General features: G+C 39.9%; 1 protein-coding gene across 9 annotated transcripts in view; it reads right to left on the bottom strand.

The window, feature by feature from the left end:
• csmd3b (CUB and Sushi multiple domains 3b) overlaps positions 1 to 15,955 on the bottom strand; it is a 376,450-nt gene that overhangs the window by 121,473 nt on the left and 239,022 nt on the right. For 7 of the 9 annotated variants that reach the window (XM_030411810.1, XM_030411811.1, XM_030411812.1 and 4 more), the window contains 3 exons: positions 12,874 to 12,951; positions 8,343 to 8,430; positions 8,068 to 8,192 (listed from right to left, as the gene is read on the bottom strand). In XM_030411810.1, coding sequence (XP_030267670.1) covers positions 8,068 to 8,192; positions 8,343 to 8,430; positions 12,874 to 12,951 — 291 coding nt within the window. The remainder of the gene's footprint in view (positions 1 to 8,067; positions 8,193 to 8,342; positions 8,431 to 12,873; positions 12,952 to 15,955) is intronic. The other 2 variants (XM_030411814.1, XM_030411819.1) reach the window with 1 other exon arrangement.

The following is a 15,955-nucleotide window of genomic DNA, read 5'->3' as shown; positions in this document are numbered from 1 at the left end:
AAAAAAGATATTTCTCTGTTTTGGTCTTTTGTACACACATAAATAGATCGCTGAAAACTGAGCTTGACAGTCAGAAACTGAGCGTTTCCAGATAAACATGAGTTTATCAGGGTTTGTAGCATCATTGCCAAATGTGAACTCAGAGTACTACATGCCTAGTGGTACATTAGGTATCCCTGCTGAAAAAAACAGCATAGACCAGCACCAAAACACAACATATGCTGGTCTACCAGTCACTAGCAAGACCAGCATATGTGTTTTGGTGCTGGTTTTAGTGCTGGTCTATGCTGGTTTTTTCAGCAGGTATGTGCGTGGCCATGTGATATGTGTGTCTTTTGTGTTGTACGTACACAGGTTATTTCTGAAAGTTTTTCCATCTTTTTTTATTTTTCTAAAACCCTGTTTACAAAAATGCCTGTGTACATTTGGACTAGGCCTTAAACATGCAGAGCAGGGGCCCCTAGGAGCAGGAATGAAAAATTGCATTTACTTAAGAACTACTAAGTACAACTTTAAAGGACTTGTATGGGAATTTCCTTAATACTTTTAATTTTACATTTAGTTGACTGCTAGTTTTGCTGGTGAAGATTTTATATATAAAACATCAGTTTATAGAAATTGATGTGTTGTTATAGATGAAACAACACTTGGGTTGTTCAACTAAGCTATTGCACCCACCCTGAAGCAAAAACTAAATGCTATGATGCATGTGAAATAACACTTCAATCAATCAAAATATTCCAAGATAATATTGTAAACTACTAATTTAGTTCAAATCAAAGATATTCCTGTACTGTTACTAAAAATGACTTGTGTTACGCAGCAGTAGAACACAACACTGACTTATTGTATTGTATGTACCTTGCCTATAGTGTTGGCAGACAATTGCCAATTCACTCATCCAGCTCACTTTTGCATACATGAGGTGCTTTTTCCTCTCGCAGCCTGACACATAAAATATTCCCCCGTCTTTTAGCTACGTTTTGGTTGTCTAAAGAATCACCCGTGGGTCTAAAGCTGTTCAATACCCCACTGTGTTTACTGAAAAGTTGCCAAAAACTGCCTGTCTTCAGTTTGGTGCTGGCCAGGTAGAACGCAGGGGGTTTATTTACAAAAAAAAAATGTGCTTGCTGTGGCTGGAAATTGAGGCTGATGAGAGCTGAGTTTGTGGGACGGAAAACTAAAACAGTCCGTGGAGAAGCACAGTTGGGTGCCAGTTCTCTGTAGCTTTGTCTCTAACAGTGACACTTTTCACATTTCAAATATTCATTTGATCCACTGTTAGTACTATAAACATTGTGTGCTGCTTTAAGACTTTTGAGTACTTTCATAATGGTTGTGTCACTCTTTGGACAGCCACTATGTCTGTCTGTCTGTATAGCTCGGTCTCTGTCTGTACCTCTTTTTCCCCCTCTCATCATTATTTATACTGGCACAAAGTATGGAGGGCTTGAAGCCAAAAGGGCCACACTATCATTGAAGTGATAATGAATTCCAGATCAAATTAAAAATGTTGATGAGGCCTTTCTGCTACTAAAAGCATATTGTTGGAATCATAAGCGAGATTAACTGAATGCTTTCGACAGGAGCCGCAATGACTGTTTGTGGTGTGTTTGTGTGCGAGTTTAACGACACATCCTCTTTTGAGTTTATGTATTCAGATCAACTGGATTCCCTCAGGATTCTTGCTTTCTCTCTCTCACTCAAACACACAAACACACACACACACACACACACACACACGCATACATCACAACTGTCGGGATGCGGACCAAAATTGAATTATGTTTCAGGCTAGGATTACATTGCCAAATCCTATACTGTAGCTCCAATGCCCTTGCTCACAGTTCTCCAAAGTTTTGTTTTATGGCTTCAGAGCATAACTCACGCACCCAGTAAGCACTGGGAAGGTTGCTGGGAGACATGTTTTCATCAGAACTTCCTTGCTGTTGAGTTTCACAATGCTTTGACTTGGTGGCCTCGCGGTCTTTAACTTTGCTGCCTTCTCAGCACGATGGCCTTTGCAGTTAGTGAGTCGTCCCCCCACTGGAGGCCTAAGGTTCAATCATCCATACAGCAATTCCTGCCGAGGCACACCAAGGACACTTAACCCCTACCAGTTCCAGATTGCAAGTCTGACCCTGCACCGCAACCAGAGAGCATAGGGGAAATTGTGGGAGAGGTGAGGCAAATAGAAAATCAAATCAAATCATATGGATCAGTTTTCAAAAGTACACAATTCATGGTCATATTTTAAAATGGCATGCGATTAGACTAGCAGTGTCCTCTTTATAATGATGTTTGGTCCTAGTGCTGGTTTAGAAAGCTACAGTACTGAACTTTTGGAGGCCATCAAAGAGCAATTATTACTGCATACTTTAACAAATACATTGCTGCTAGTTTGGCTAATTTCATCTTCTAAATAAGCATTATCCTGTGGGAAGACATTCTGGCTGCTAGTGGATAGACCTACCTACATACTTGAATCTTGTGTCTATTTATCTCATTGTATATAATTTACTATTGTTGTATAAATCTTACTATTCTTATCTATTTCTTTTATACTTGTGCCTATGTTATATTTATTTGTCAAACAAAGAGCTGCTATCGTTGTTTCGTTGTTTTTGAAACAATGACAATTAACATCTATTCTATCCCATTCTATTCTAGACTTTAGCATTTTTTTTTAAATTATAAACTCATGACTCAATCACTGGTGTGCCTTGGGGGACCTTGAATATAATCTACCAGTCCATCACAAAACGCCTACAAGCGAAGTGTAACGTGTTTTTTTTAAAATTGGTTATCTTCCCTGTGATGGCAATTTCTTCATCAAAAAGGAACTACGTGATTAAAGTATATTAAACATTTAAGGTGCATCTCCATAAAAAAAGTGTCTTATTAAAGTAACCTCGACAGGGATGATGAGTATCCAACCAGACAGCTAAAGATTATATGAAACCTTCAAATCCTCATTTTGATGGATAGGGTTAGGGGGTATCTTCTGTTTTGTGTCAATAACTGGGATACAAATATTAAATGTCAGGTTAAGTTAATATTTAATTACAAGTACACCTTTTCTAGACTGTGTTTGACAGTTTTTTTTCTATGGTACCAACAAATTTGAGTGTTGATGTATATGACAATGTTTGGAAACCTACATAGGAGTCAAATACACTTAAAAAAAAACTTTTCTAAGGTCATTTGTCCACACCGAATGTTAGAACACAGTGTTGAGTCAGATTAGAGATCAGCAGCTTCTGCAGTAAGGCCGAACTGGCTGTTTTCACAGACTGCCTACAGGAGCAGATAGACTGACCAATGGACACCGAGAATGATTGATGACACCATTAAGCTGGCATGCTGCGTTCCAATGGCCCTCGCTCTGGTTAGAGCTTTAATGGGCACACACACACACACACACACACACACACACACACACACACACACACACACACACACACACACACACACACACACACACACACACACCTAGAGACAGACAGTCCTTTAATGTGGTTGCTGTACAGTGTCCGTTCTCTCACTTTCTCTCCCTTTCTAACTTTGTTTTCTTTTAGAAGTCCACACACTGTGTATGTGTGTGTGTGTGTGTTTGCATCAGGTTGACATGCAGCAACCTTTAGTTAAGTCAGTATATTCAGGCAGATCAACTAAGCTCCCCTGGAGTTCACACAGACACAGACACAGACACACACACACACACACACACACAAAGAGAGTTGGCTCAGTGGCCTTGCCATCTGTCCATTAATCAAGGTGCCACATGGACTCTCTCTCTCTGTCTCTCTCTCTGTCTCTCTCTCTCTCTCTCAGTGTATCTCTCTCTCATAAAGTGATGTAGGAGTGGACAGAAGGACATTGCGATTTGACGGTTGTTTTTGTAGTTTATTTTTATATAGCTGGTAATTGTTTAATTGTAGCTAATAAAGTGACGAGCACTCTGTCCCTGTCTCTCTCTCTCTCATTTTTCTTCTTTCTTTTTTTTTTACATCATCTGTCTCTTTCTGTTGGTTCACAGTTGTGATATAAAGGGCAGATTTTCAAGACACATTCACTTTATTTTCTCTCTAATGTTCCAACGGACGCATTTAGCTGTATTTAAGTGTTTTGACAGAAGTGACCCTTTAATAAGTCCTCTGGCTTGATGCTTCCTGACAGATTGCCTCTCTCTCAATGTTATTCATGAGTTTCCACTTTAGCTATTGGCTGGTCTGGATGGAAAGGTCAAATCTGAGCTGTGTTTAGCTAGACACAGGCTTTCTCTCATTCCAGTTTTGTTAATCAGGATGAGACTATGTAGGCTAAATAAGGACACTGTAGTTTAGAGAACAAAATGTTTTCTCATTGAAGATCAAATGTGCACATACTGAACTCATCCACGGGCTGTTCTGTTCTTGCACACGAGTTTACCTGTTGAACTCATTCCAAAAATTGTATTCATTTTCATGCATCTGCAAGGCTGGTAAAGGTGCAAACAGGGTCAGAGGCACAGAGGCTATTGCGGCAGTTTGGTAATTTCGTGGCTTAAAATGAACGGCCTTATGCCAGGGTGGATGGAGTGGTGCAGATCGGGTTGTGTTTATGCAGATGCGGCACAATTTTTTTTATTTTTGTTTTGGCCGACATATAAATTGCTCTGGCATTTCCACCAGCTCAGCCGAGCTCTTCAAACACTGTGGGTGCCTTAATTAAATTTTCCTATCAAAATAGGTACTCAACCTCCTGTGTTTTTCCACACAATGGAGTAGTAAGCCGCACAATTTCCATGTTTACGCAGTGAAAATCAGTTGGAGTATGCTCTTTAGTAAACAGAAGTGCAGACGACCGGCAACGAGACTAGAAACATGTTAATGTGCGAGAACTAACTGCAGTTGGACAGATATCTCTGTCCTTTTAAAGAAACATTATTTTCATCATTATGCACAATCTCCTAATCAAGGTCTCTGTAAAGCTAACTGTGAAACATTAAACTTGGTTTGTGCTATATTATCATAGGCCGCTGCTTACACAGAAGATAGGTTGAGCCAATGTGACTAGCCTTTACTGAAGCGCCTAACCCTACCTGCTAATTCTACAGCATCCTCCTAACAATGTTGTCTTGCTCTAGCTCCCCTTAGAGATTGCTCTGTCTTTGCCAACCTTGAGCTCGCCACAATTGCAATAATGAATTGGTCACACATGCCATCGCTTTCAGCGTGAATGAGCCAGATGTGCCAGATGCTTAGAAAATCCCGACACTTCTTGATTGGATGCCAGGAAACCAATATTATATTCCTGCTGCTGACTGGTAAAAGAGAGGGCCCGCCAAAGATGTTAGAAAATTAAACTTTTTAAATGTATGATCACTTCTACACTAAAGCAAAAGCTGATTCTACTCACAGTCTATTAGCTTTAGACCAGCCGTCCTCACTTGCCTGCGAGGCATCTTTATTTTCAGAATTTCAATATTGGCTTTTTGTCCCTTGGGGGGGAGACAGATTTTTGTGAATAGGTTTAAAAATAGAGGAGTAGTCTGTATACTCCTCTCTATGCTTTTCAGCTAAGCCACCACCACCAAAACACCCTATTTCATATTTGCAATGTTTACAGTTGCATACTACTGTGGGTTTTCTTTTCTGTTTTCTCTTCTGAGTGATCCTGGCATATAGCTTGAATAAAGCCTCAGCATTTGTTGTCAAAAAGATTTGATTCCACAGTTACAGGTATCTTGTCCTTCAAGCAACCTCAGTGTGTTTATCCAGGGATTTCTGGGAGTTTCGAAGATGGATGTCTTTCTGTTTCAAAAAAGTAGGGCAGGGATCTACTGCATAGCAACGATACAGTAGTAAGCTGAAAAGAATAGCATCTTCTGTCCCAACAGTATCGTTGTCTAAAGAAGCATGATTTATGGACAACTTAATAACATTTGTGGGAACTGTTTCAGAGATCATGACATGAACTCATGAATAGTCCTGAGCTTTGCCTTTTTGAGTTTGTGAAGAATGCACTAGGGGACCATGCTGGAGTAACAGTGCCCTCCATTGTGAGATGCTTAAAATAACAAAGATCAACTAGCACAGAATCACTAGTTACTTAGCAACAACCATGGCGCAGGATGGTGCACTTTGTCATGGCTTTGTCAAAAAAGTTGCTCACTGAAAAGTTGCCTGTGCTGGGAATACCTGCGACTGTGTTTTAAATTCAGCAGAGCTTTAACAATGCACACCTGCTACTCATCTGCTACTTCAGCTCGGTGAAAGCGTCTCAGCTGGCCCACATACTTTCCCTTCAAAGATCCCTGCTGACTGCCGTCTGATGGCTCGGTTTCCCGGTGATGGAGGTCATTCTTTTCAAGCATTCACTGCCTCAGGGACAACATCAGCAACTTTTAATGTCATTGTCAGTCTCCCTTTAGGGAGGGCTTAGCCCATCATCACATGATGGGTAAATGCAAGACTTGATTGGCTTAATGTCAGTAGCTGTCTTTGATTGCTCATTATAAGGCGTTTAGTGATGATGAATCCCTAACAGCCATTAACAATCTTAAAGAGCCAATCAAAGGGTATCAGCACTATGATATCTCTGATAATGAGTTGGATAATAAGGTTGATTTGCAGGGACCAGTCACAGTCCAAACGACACAGCCACATCCCTACTCATTGGCTAGGTTATATACCCTGCCCCCTTTACAAGGATGTGCGCTGTCAGGCTAACAAAAATGCTTAATGAAGGTCAGTGCCTGGTTCACAAGAGAAAACCTGAGGATAGTGGTTGGACTATGTCCTGTGTCGAGAGGCCAAGAGTGGTCTTGATCTGCTCAGGTGTTCCTGGGCAAGATATTGGATCCCTAAAGACTGCACTTTGACTTTGACTTGTACTTTGACCTCCACATAGTAACGAGCCAACTGAAGGAAACAATATGTATCACACCATCCAGATATGGACCGAATTCAGTGTTTGATTAAAGTTCCACCTACAGTGAAATGAAAAGTAGGAAGTTTCTGTCTGTGAATTATACTTTAAATCAGTTTTTCAATTTCTGGCATTCATATGCTAATGTCTTGTGATGGATCTAGTGAGCTTTACTTTCACGGAGGCTATAATTTAAAGCAGATAGAGTAGGTGTGACATTTTTCAGATTTTCTCTGCCTCCCTCCATCTCCTTCTTCTGTTCGCCTGCCCTCACTTTCTCTGTCCCTACTTTTCCCTCCTTTTCTGTTCTGTATCTCAGTGATTATTAGTTACTGTGGGTGTTAAAAGTGCCTCACCCTCGTTCTTGCTCTCTCTCTCTCGCCCAGTGAATATTGGTTTTTATGTTAAAGTATGTGTCTCGAGCCACAGTCTGAAGCCTAGTGAAGGGAGACATGACAAACGACTTTGGCATTTAACATGACAGACACCCTCTCTCCCTCTTTCCCTCTCTTTCTCTTTGTACGACTCCCTGTGTAATGCGTATGTGTGCATATGTGTGTATGTAATGTTGGTCTGAGACTAAAAAGTGGTGATGTGAAACCAGAACAAGTACAGGAAGCTGACGAATGAATGTCTGAAGTGTGTTAATTAACTGAGCACAAATTATGTAAACCGGCCTCAGTGAATAAAATACTGAAAACTGTATTCACTTTTGTCACATTAATGTTCTGTATGTATTAAGAAGATTGTGTGCCTTGTGCCACTTTCATTTGTAAATTATACTTTGTGCGCACTTTGATGATAGGGGGTGTAATTTTAGGTTTTCAACAATCACTATCGTAACTCCCTTGATGAAAGCATACAACTAAAGCATGTCAGTGAGGCGCTACACTCCAAACATTGGATTATGGGGTGTTTTGTTTCATAACTTTATTGCCAGGGAGCTTCAATTTGAATTGGGATTTTTTCCACTTCAAACGCAGCCCCCGATCAACTGAGGAGAGGCCAAAGCAACATGCTGGCAACATTTTGAGGTGCCGTTTTCTTACCTTCATTACATCTGTGATGACTGCCTCTTTATCCATCTGTGTCTTCTACTGTGGTGTCAGTAATTTGTATGCATGTGCAGATGTGGCGCTGAGAGCTCTTTCTTACCTTTACAGACCGGTCTGTGGTCACTCCAGGCTGCAAAAACTTCAGCAACTCGCTGGCAGCTGATGGTTTTACTCCCCTGCAGAACATAGTCTTCTCCACAACTGAACTGCACCACGCCGCCAATGCTGCACACGAACACACATAATCAAACACAGAGGTGTGAATGGGAATGGCAATGTACTTATTTTCTCTACACTGTGCAGATAGGTATAGTATGTAGCTGAATGCATTTAAAGTGTTGCGTGTGTATGTTTTTGTGCATACAAATAATGTACCTGAAATCACTGCCGTGGCGTTTTCCATTCTCTGGCTCTCCAGGGTCAGGACAGGAGTTAGACGCCTGTCTCACACCCCCTTCATTTACTACACAGAGAGAAAGACAGGTGGAGAGCCAGGGGCAGATGGGTTACAATGAGGCACAGATGAGGCTTTTTCATGCGTTGAGAATATTAAGATTAAGTATGTGACGTAAACTTTGGAGCCAAAGCCGTAGCACAGAAGCACTCCACTGCACCCTGACATGGCTCTAAAACTGTCATCCTGTTGACAGTGTTCAGCACAAGGCTTCCACTGGTAATTTCCAGCTCTCCACTTTGGGTTTTGGAAGCCTGCCTGCTTCGTCACTTTGAGTCAGCAGGAAACAGGTGGAAGGAGAGACCAGGAGACAAAGCGAGGGATGGGTTAGACAGTTGGGTACGCAGACACGGAAGGCATGGAGCTCCAGATACCATCTTCATTCCCACAGAAACAGAAACAGCTAATCTTGACAGCAGCACTCCAAACATCACGATGGTAGAGCAGAGACAACAGACAGAACCGTACAAACACTGCAAGACTGCGACATCACAACAAACACATAGCTGACATGATGCATCTCTACTCTGTCACTAATTATAGTACTGCTGTTAACAGTAAATGTATGGAGCATTTTACCACTTTTTTTTCTGTCTTGCTTGTTTGACTCTCTAATCTCTCCCTGTCACTCAGTCTCCCCGACTCCTTTTCTATATAAAATAACCCCTCAGCTGTTTTTCACTGGCTTTCCTCAAAACACACTCCAGTGTAGAATTTTTTATTCTTTTTATTTCCATAAGCCTCAGCCATTCGGAGTCAATTCTTTCCCTCTCCCTCTCTTTCTCTCTCTCTCTTTCTCTCTAACTTGAGTGTTTAAAAGTTTTAAAACTTTCAAGAGACTTAGCTGCCGGGTTAACTTTGAGCAACGGACAGTGTGTGTAAGCATGTGTGTGTTGGAGCAAAGAGAGAAAAGGCAAACAAAAAAAAACTTAAGGGAAAGCCAAAGAAACATAGCTGACAGGTACATTTACTGAAAGAAACCCCAAAAAACTCTGTTCCAATTCAGAAGCTTTCCATTGCAAAACGTTTCAAATTCAGACCACACTGCACACTAAAACTGTGCTTCTTCTGGCACCGAGAAGGATTCATTATGTGACACAGAGCTGTTTCTAGCGGTGCGGAGCACAACTAAAGTATTAGTAGTAATACGGTGTCTTAATGAGCTGGAGTCCATTGATGACCTATTTTTTACTCAATTTAAGACCCCGTGTGTCAGGAATCTCTCCTATTCCTTAATGAGTTTAGGGTGAGAATAGAATTATTTGAATAATCCTTGAGTTCTCCTCGTCTTTTATTCACACCAATGAAATAAAATTAGGACTTTTTTTTTTTTTTTTCCAATCATTCATCCTGTCCTGGTGTGCATTGTGAGTAGGATATTACTAGAAGGAGGAACTGTCTTGGTTCAATTATTTACTGCATTAATACAATAAACAAAACACCCCATGGTGTAGTTTGATTTTCAAATGCATAAGACTGGTATTTAAATGAGAGGGAAGCACAGCTAATCATGTATTTCGGTCCAGTATTCCAGCTTATTTCTTAAGCAGAAACTGGAGGACAATGTAGCAGTAAATCACCTATTTCATTAGTCTGACTAAATTATCTTTGATTGTGGAGGAGCATAATTCAGTTTATATTATTATAATGGGTTTTGAATGAAGAGAACTGTATTCTCATCACCCAATCATTTTAAACTTATTTTCATCTACCCTTCATGTTATTTTTGCCGCTGCAATATTGTTCACCTCATCTTAAAGAGTTCTTTTTGGACTGAACACAACTAAGAAATATAATTCACTAAAACAAAAATTAGTTGCTGAGTTAGTTCAATAAAATATTATATGTTTAAGGGGTAACTGCACCAATTTTACACATCAAAGTGTCTTTACAGGTCTTCTGGAGTACTATCTCATATTTGAAAAATGGTAGTATAACATATTTTGTGGTTCCGGAGGAAGCTGCATGTGAGCCAATAAGTCGTCTCCATAAGGTGGTTATGTTGCATTGTGGGTAATGTCGGCAACAGGTTTTGAAAAGCAGCAAAAACTAGTCTAGCATCGGACCCCTATAACACCGATGGGCTCATCATAAAACTTGCCGTCTACAATACCCACGATGCAGTGGGGGTATGTATCAAATCACGTGCTGCTTCATCTGGAGCCACAAAAAGCTTTTTACTACTTTTTTTAAAAAAGTGTTTAATTTGAATACAGAGCTGTTTATTGTTTTGAAATAAAAGCTAAAAAACATATCCTGAAAGTATTCTGTTTTAGTGTTAATTAATTTTGTATTTGTTGTTCTGGCACTGGTTGCAAAACAAATGTTGATGAAAAGGGAATTTTATCCTTTCTTAAATAAATGAACAAGCCAGAAAACTCAAGGCCATTTCTACTTTCAGACACACAGCTACACACACACACACACACACACACACACACACACACACACACACACACACAGCCTCCTGCACAGGCTGTCCGGCGCTGTCCGACCAACATGCATGTACATGTTGAGTCCTTATCAACAGACCCAGCAGGTGGTTGGTGTGTGTATGTGTGTGTATCTGTTAGAGTAGATAGTTTGTTGCTTTGTTGGAGCGGCTAATTTGACCATCTGGACTATTAACACCAGAACAGAGGGACTGGTTACAGTCACACACACAGAAAACCCAAAAAGTCACATACGTACACACATATACATACATGCACAAATACATAAACACGCACACTGACACATGAACATAGGTACATAGGAATGGACACACGCAAGTTTTGTGCTTCACCAAGGAGCGCAGTCGGAGCGGAGCAAATTAACACCTGAACCAATCAGAGCCAGGCTAATTAACATACTAATTCACATCTGTAGGATCAAACCTCAACCATGACTCTCCAACCTGTCAGCAAACCAGATTCTGCAATGGGTTGTGTATCGTGCTTAGATCAGCTCATCAATATTCAAGAGATCCACACACACGAACAAACACACACACACACACACAAAGTGGACAAGCAAATAAGGAAAACAAGCAGATAAATCAGAAGTGTTCAAAAGTGCATCATTAGCAAACATGCAAAGAAGAAAGACCTACAGTACTTGTCTGTATGTGTGTGTGTGTGTGTGTGTTCCCTTGCATAGATGTATTTGTCTAAGTGTTTAAATATTCCCTCGGGATGCAAATATGTGCACATGCATGTTAAGTAATTATGCACGGGTGTGAAACAATGGTTGTGCAAGTATCTGTGCAATAAATGTGTGCACTGTTTGTTTGTGCTTAAAGAAGTCGGGAAACATAAAAGTTAAGTAAATATCATCAGCGTACGAGTATAATGTGTGATAGTGTGTGAAACTGAGAAAGAGTAGAGGAGGTTTGATAAAGAGGCTGAAAAGAAGTGAGGAAGAAACTGAGAGGGAATTGGGTGTAAAATAGCTCTAAAACATGTCAGGTTTAAGTGGGTACTGACAGCTTTAATAAGCGAAATTTCAGAGTAAAAAAAGGTACTCTACTTTTTCTTTGAGAGTTTTCACACTTTTGGTTCATGCTCCCACAATGTCAGAGTGTTCAGAAAAAAGGCTTTGAAAGGAATGAAATAATATTCATGTGGCCGTTCTTACATTACCATGCGTCAAGTGGCTTATGCACCCTCATATTTTAAAATTCGACTTCAAGGTGTTATTAAAGAGTTAGTTTCCAAAGTGACTTATTCTTTCAATTTGCGATTTCACACAGTTCGAGACAACTGTGGTAGTTCCAAGGAGGAATAGAAAATTGGCAGATAACTTTTTTTGTAGTTTTAATACTGTGGAATAAAAAGAAATAATAAATAATAAAAAAAACTGAGAGGTTATAGATCTTCATAGTCCAAATTTTAACTGATGTGACCTGTGTTTTAAGGTCGACAAAAATGTGGTTTAGGTATGTGACGAGGAGAGGAGAGGAGAGGAGAGGAGAGGAGGGGGGTAAACAATATTCCAACAACTGATTCACATACCCCGATCAAGCCCAAAGCAAGCCAAAAACAAACCATGATTAAGCTTATCGGAGCAAGCCATGATTAAATATATCAAAGCGAGCCATGAATGAGCATGCATAAAAGCAAGACACCGTGACGAAAACACGTACACAAAACATAAAAAAAAAAACCACAGCAGTCAAGCGGAATGCAAAAAAGCATGCTCTTATAAAGGCTGTCACATTTTCAACACATTTGTGTCACTCACAAAATTTGGCACTGTGTTTTGGGTTTTTTTTTTTTACGTGAAGTGATGGAAGCACGTGTTATCTGTGCTGTCAATAAAGAGAGGCACAAGCGTTAAAACTGACAGCCTTTAAAGGAGACAAAATAATAAAACACATTAAAAGAACAAACAAACATGAAAAAACAAAGCCAGTCCAAGCCAAATCAAGCCATCACACGTTAGTTCATTAGTGACATTAAGATGTGAACTCACATATTGAAAACTTGTTGCTGGAGTCTTTGCCAGGGAATAATTTAACGCCCCGCGATTTAAAATCTACTGATCGCTTCACTGCGGAGGAGAACAGAATACAGAAAAGAGAAGAAAAATCAGAGAACAGATCGGATAAAAAGTGTGTGTGTGTGTGTGTGTGTGTGTGTGTGTGTGTGTGTGTGTGTGTGTGTGTGTGTGTGTGTGTGTGTGTGTGTGTGTGTGTGTGGGGGGGGGGGGGGGGGGGGGGGGGGGGGGGGGGGTTGGGGGTGAGACCTAGTGAAGGAATTTCAAAAAAATAATGGCAGATTCTTCTCCCTCACAGTGCTGAGAGAGAGAAGAGCACAGTTGAAAAGAAAGTCACAAAGGCAAAGTAAAATCTTAAAATGGTGGACACAGGTAGCGAGAGAGCCAGAGAGAGAGACAAAGAGAGAAAGACATAAGCAGACAGAGGACAGAAAATAGGAAATTAAAAACTTCTAAAGATTTCTATAATAGCAGCATTTGTCCATAAGAAGCTTAATCTCCCTCTCTCTCTCTCTCTCTCTGTCACTCAGACACATACATCAGATGTTGAGGTGTTTTGTTGGAAGCCCCATCATACGCTGAACAAAAGCTGGTAAAAGGAAATTGCAGCTTTAATCAAAATGACAATGATGCAGCTCTGTAATCAAAGCATTCAGATAATGGCACGTTAGCAAATAAATGGTTCTTTTAATCAGAGTAAATCAAAGACAAGAGCGGACAACCCGGCGGGGGGATCCTTGTCAGCACAAGCTTCGTTTTCTGTCATTGGGTGACTTCATGTCATTACGGGGTTAGCGATGTCATGCCCCAGATGTTTCTTTAGCAGCAGCATGTACGGAAGACAAAGTGAGTGGGCGAGAGCTGTATTTGAATCTGTGCGATCGTAATAACAACAAAACAAAATGCCGTGAGGGTAATCTCCATTTGACTGCCTCCAGATATGATTTCTGCCCTTCCCTTATAAAACAAATGAATGCAAAAATAACCTAAATAATGAAAACATGAACACAAATATATCTTGTCCTGAATGACAAAGTACAGTGACAAATCACTTTAATGAATGTCTGATAAAGTGGCTGACAGACGTCGTTTTCATAACGACCTGACTAATCCACTGAATGGTGATGAATGGCGGATGAGTTAATGTGCTACAATTATCCTAATGTTATACAGTGGCTATATGCACACGCATCAATAACATTATATCTGACATTGTAAATTACATCATGTGTGTTTTATGCCAACAATTATCCTAATGTTGCAACATACATGCTCATATGTTAGCGGTGCCCTACTGAAAACGTTGGAATCGATTCATGTGCTTACAATTAATCTAATGCAGAGCGGCTAAACATTAGCTGCATTCATGCATTATTTAGTTAATTTAACGGCATAATGATTTAATGTGGTTTCAACTGCATGTGTGTAAGTACTGACCCTAACTCTATAATACTCAATTTTGAATGAAAAATGTGTTACTGTGTGCTTTATTAATCATGTCTGATTGGATGAATACGTTCGTTGGGCAGGTATATTTCCTTTGTTCAAATATACTATATAGCCACATTATTGGTGATGTACAGCACTGGTTTTTAAATGTTCAGTGTCCAGGGCAGACACAGACAAATCTAAAGGCACACCTGTATTCGTATTTGTGCAAAATAGCCTCTAAAACAAGTCTTATCTAAACACACTGTCTATGTTTATGATTGATTCAATGTAGAGTTTTTAAATGATTTTTTTGGAGTAAAGATTTTGCCTCTGTGGATGTGTACAAGAAAGTAATGTAAAATGTATTCATGACTTGCTGTATAGTTGTCTATTTCAATAATAATCTATGGTTGTGAAAAATTCCCAAGGCACACTTGTAAGAGTCGCCATTTGAGAACAACTGATGTATAGTACTGTAATCATTGTATGGAATTACAATGTCAAAAACAGCTAGACCTACGTTTTATACAGTATTTAGTTGAGTTTTGTACCTTCATTATCCCAAATGTCTCCAACAATGTTCAAGCTCAGTTTCATTTGGAAGTTTATTCAGGGTTATTCAGTTTCATTTGGTTGCCTGTTGCTGCAACTTCCGGGAAAACGCCAAATGGTGTGTCAGAGAGTAAGGAAGCACGAAAGGAGCATGACTCAAACATGACTAAATGTAAGACGAGTAGAACTTAATTACATTACCTCGTCTTTGAACATTTGTGCCTAAGTCATGTCACATACATTTTCACCATAAGTAGTAGCTATTTTATTTGTTGTTTTTATTTCTAAACAAATGCTGGCTCAGAACATCGACTCCCATGAACCTCCGCTACTTTACCATGTCATCAAACTAAATCTTTTGTTTTCTTTCCTGGCTCCATCCCTTTATTTGGACCTGCATGAAAAGTTAATAGTGTCTATTCTGAGACCCATCGTCTTTCCAAGTTTCATGGAAATCCCTTTAGAGGGTTTTGTCTAATCCTGCTGACAAACCAACCAACCAACTAACAAACAAATGCACACAGGCAAAAACATAACCTCCTTGGCGGAGGTAATAAAAACTTAAAGGATTTGGGATTTTAAAGGACACCTCCCGGTCACGAGACTTTTAAAATGGTGAGAGTCGTATGCTGTTTTTCTAGTTGGAAAAGCTTCCACATCAAAAACTCAAACAAATCCGGAGAAAATATGAATTTCCCTTAAATATGAAAATAATTTATATCATATATTCACCATTAATGAGTTTGCTTGAGGCAACTCTTGTACCAAAGCTGTTTTGTGGCTGACTCTAAGCACAGTACTCACATAAACCAAATGCAAAAGCACATTATCTAATTAAACAGAAATCCACCTACACAAAGAATGAAATGTATTATTCCTGTCACTGATGTCATAGCTATTCAAAATAAGGGGGGACATGCCTGATATCTGACACAATATCTGCACTCTCTGAGAGGAAAAGCATCTGTCAATGCATTTCATTTATGATATTCACGAGCAGAGATTCATACCCAACACCCACCCCCCGCTTATGCGCTTACGTTCACAAACAATTTGGAACAACTACAGACAGCTG

This window comes from Sparus aurata, chromosome 3, assembly GCF_900880675.1.
Source record: "Sparus aurata chromosome 3, fSpaAur1.1, whole genome shotgun sequence".
NCBI classification, from domain to species: domain Eukaryota; kingdom Metazoa; phylum Chordata; class Actinopteri; order Spariformes; family Sparidae; genus Sparus; species Sparus aurata.
The sequence above is the reverse complement of the archived record's forward strand: the minus strand, read 5'-3'. Positions and strand labels throughout refer to the sequence as shown.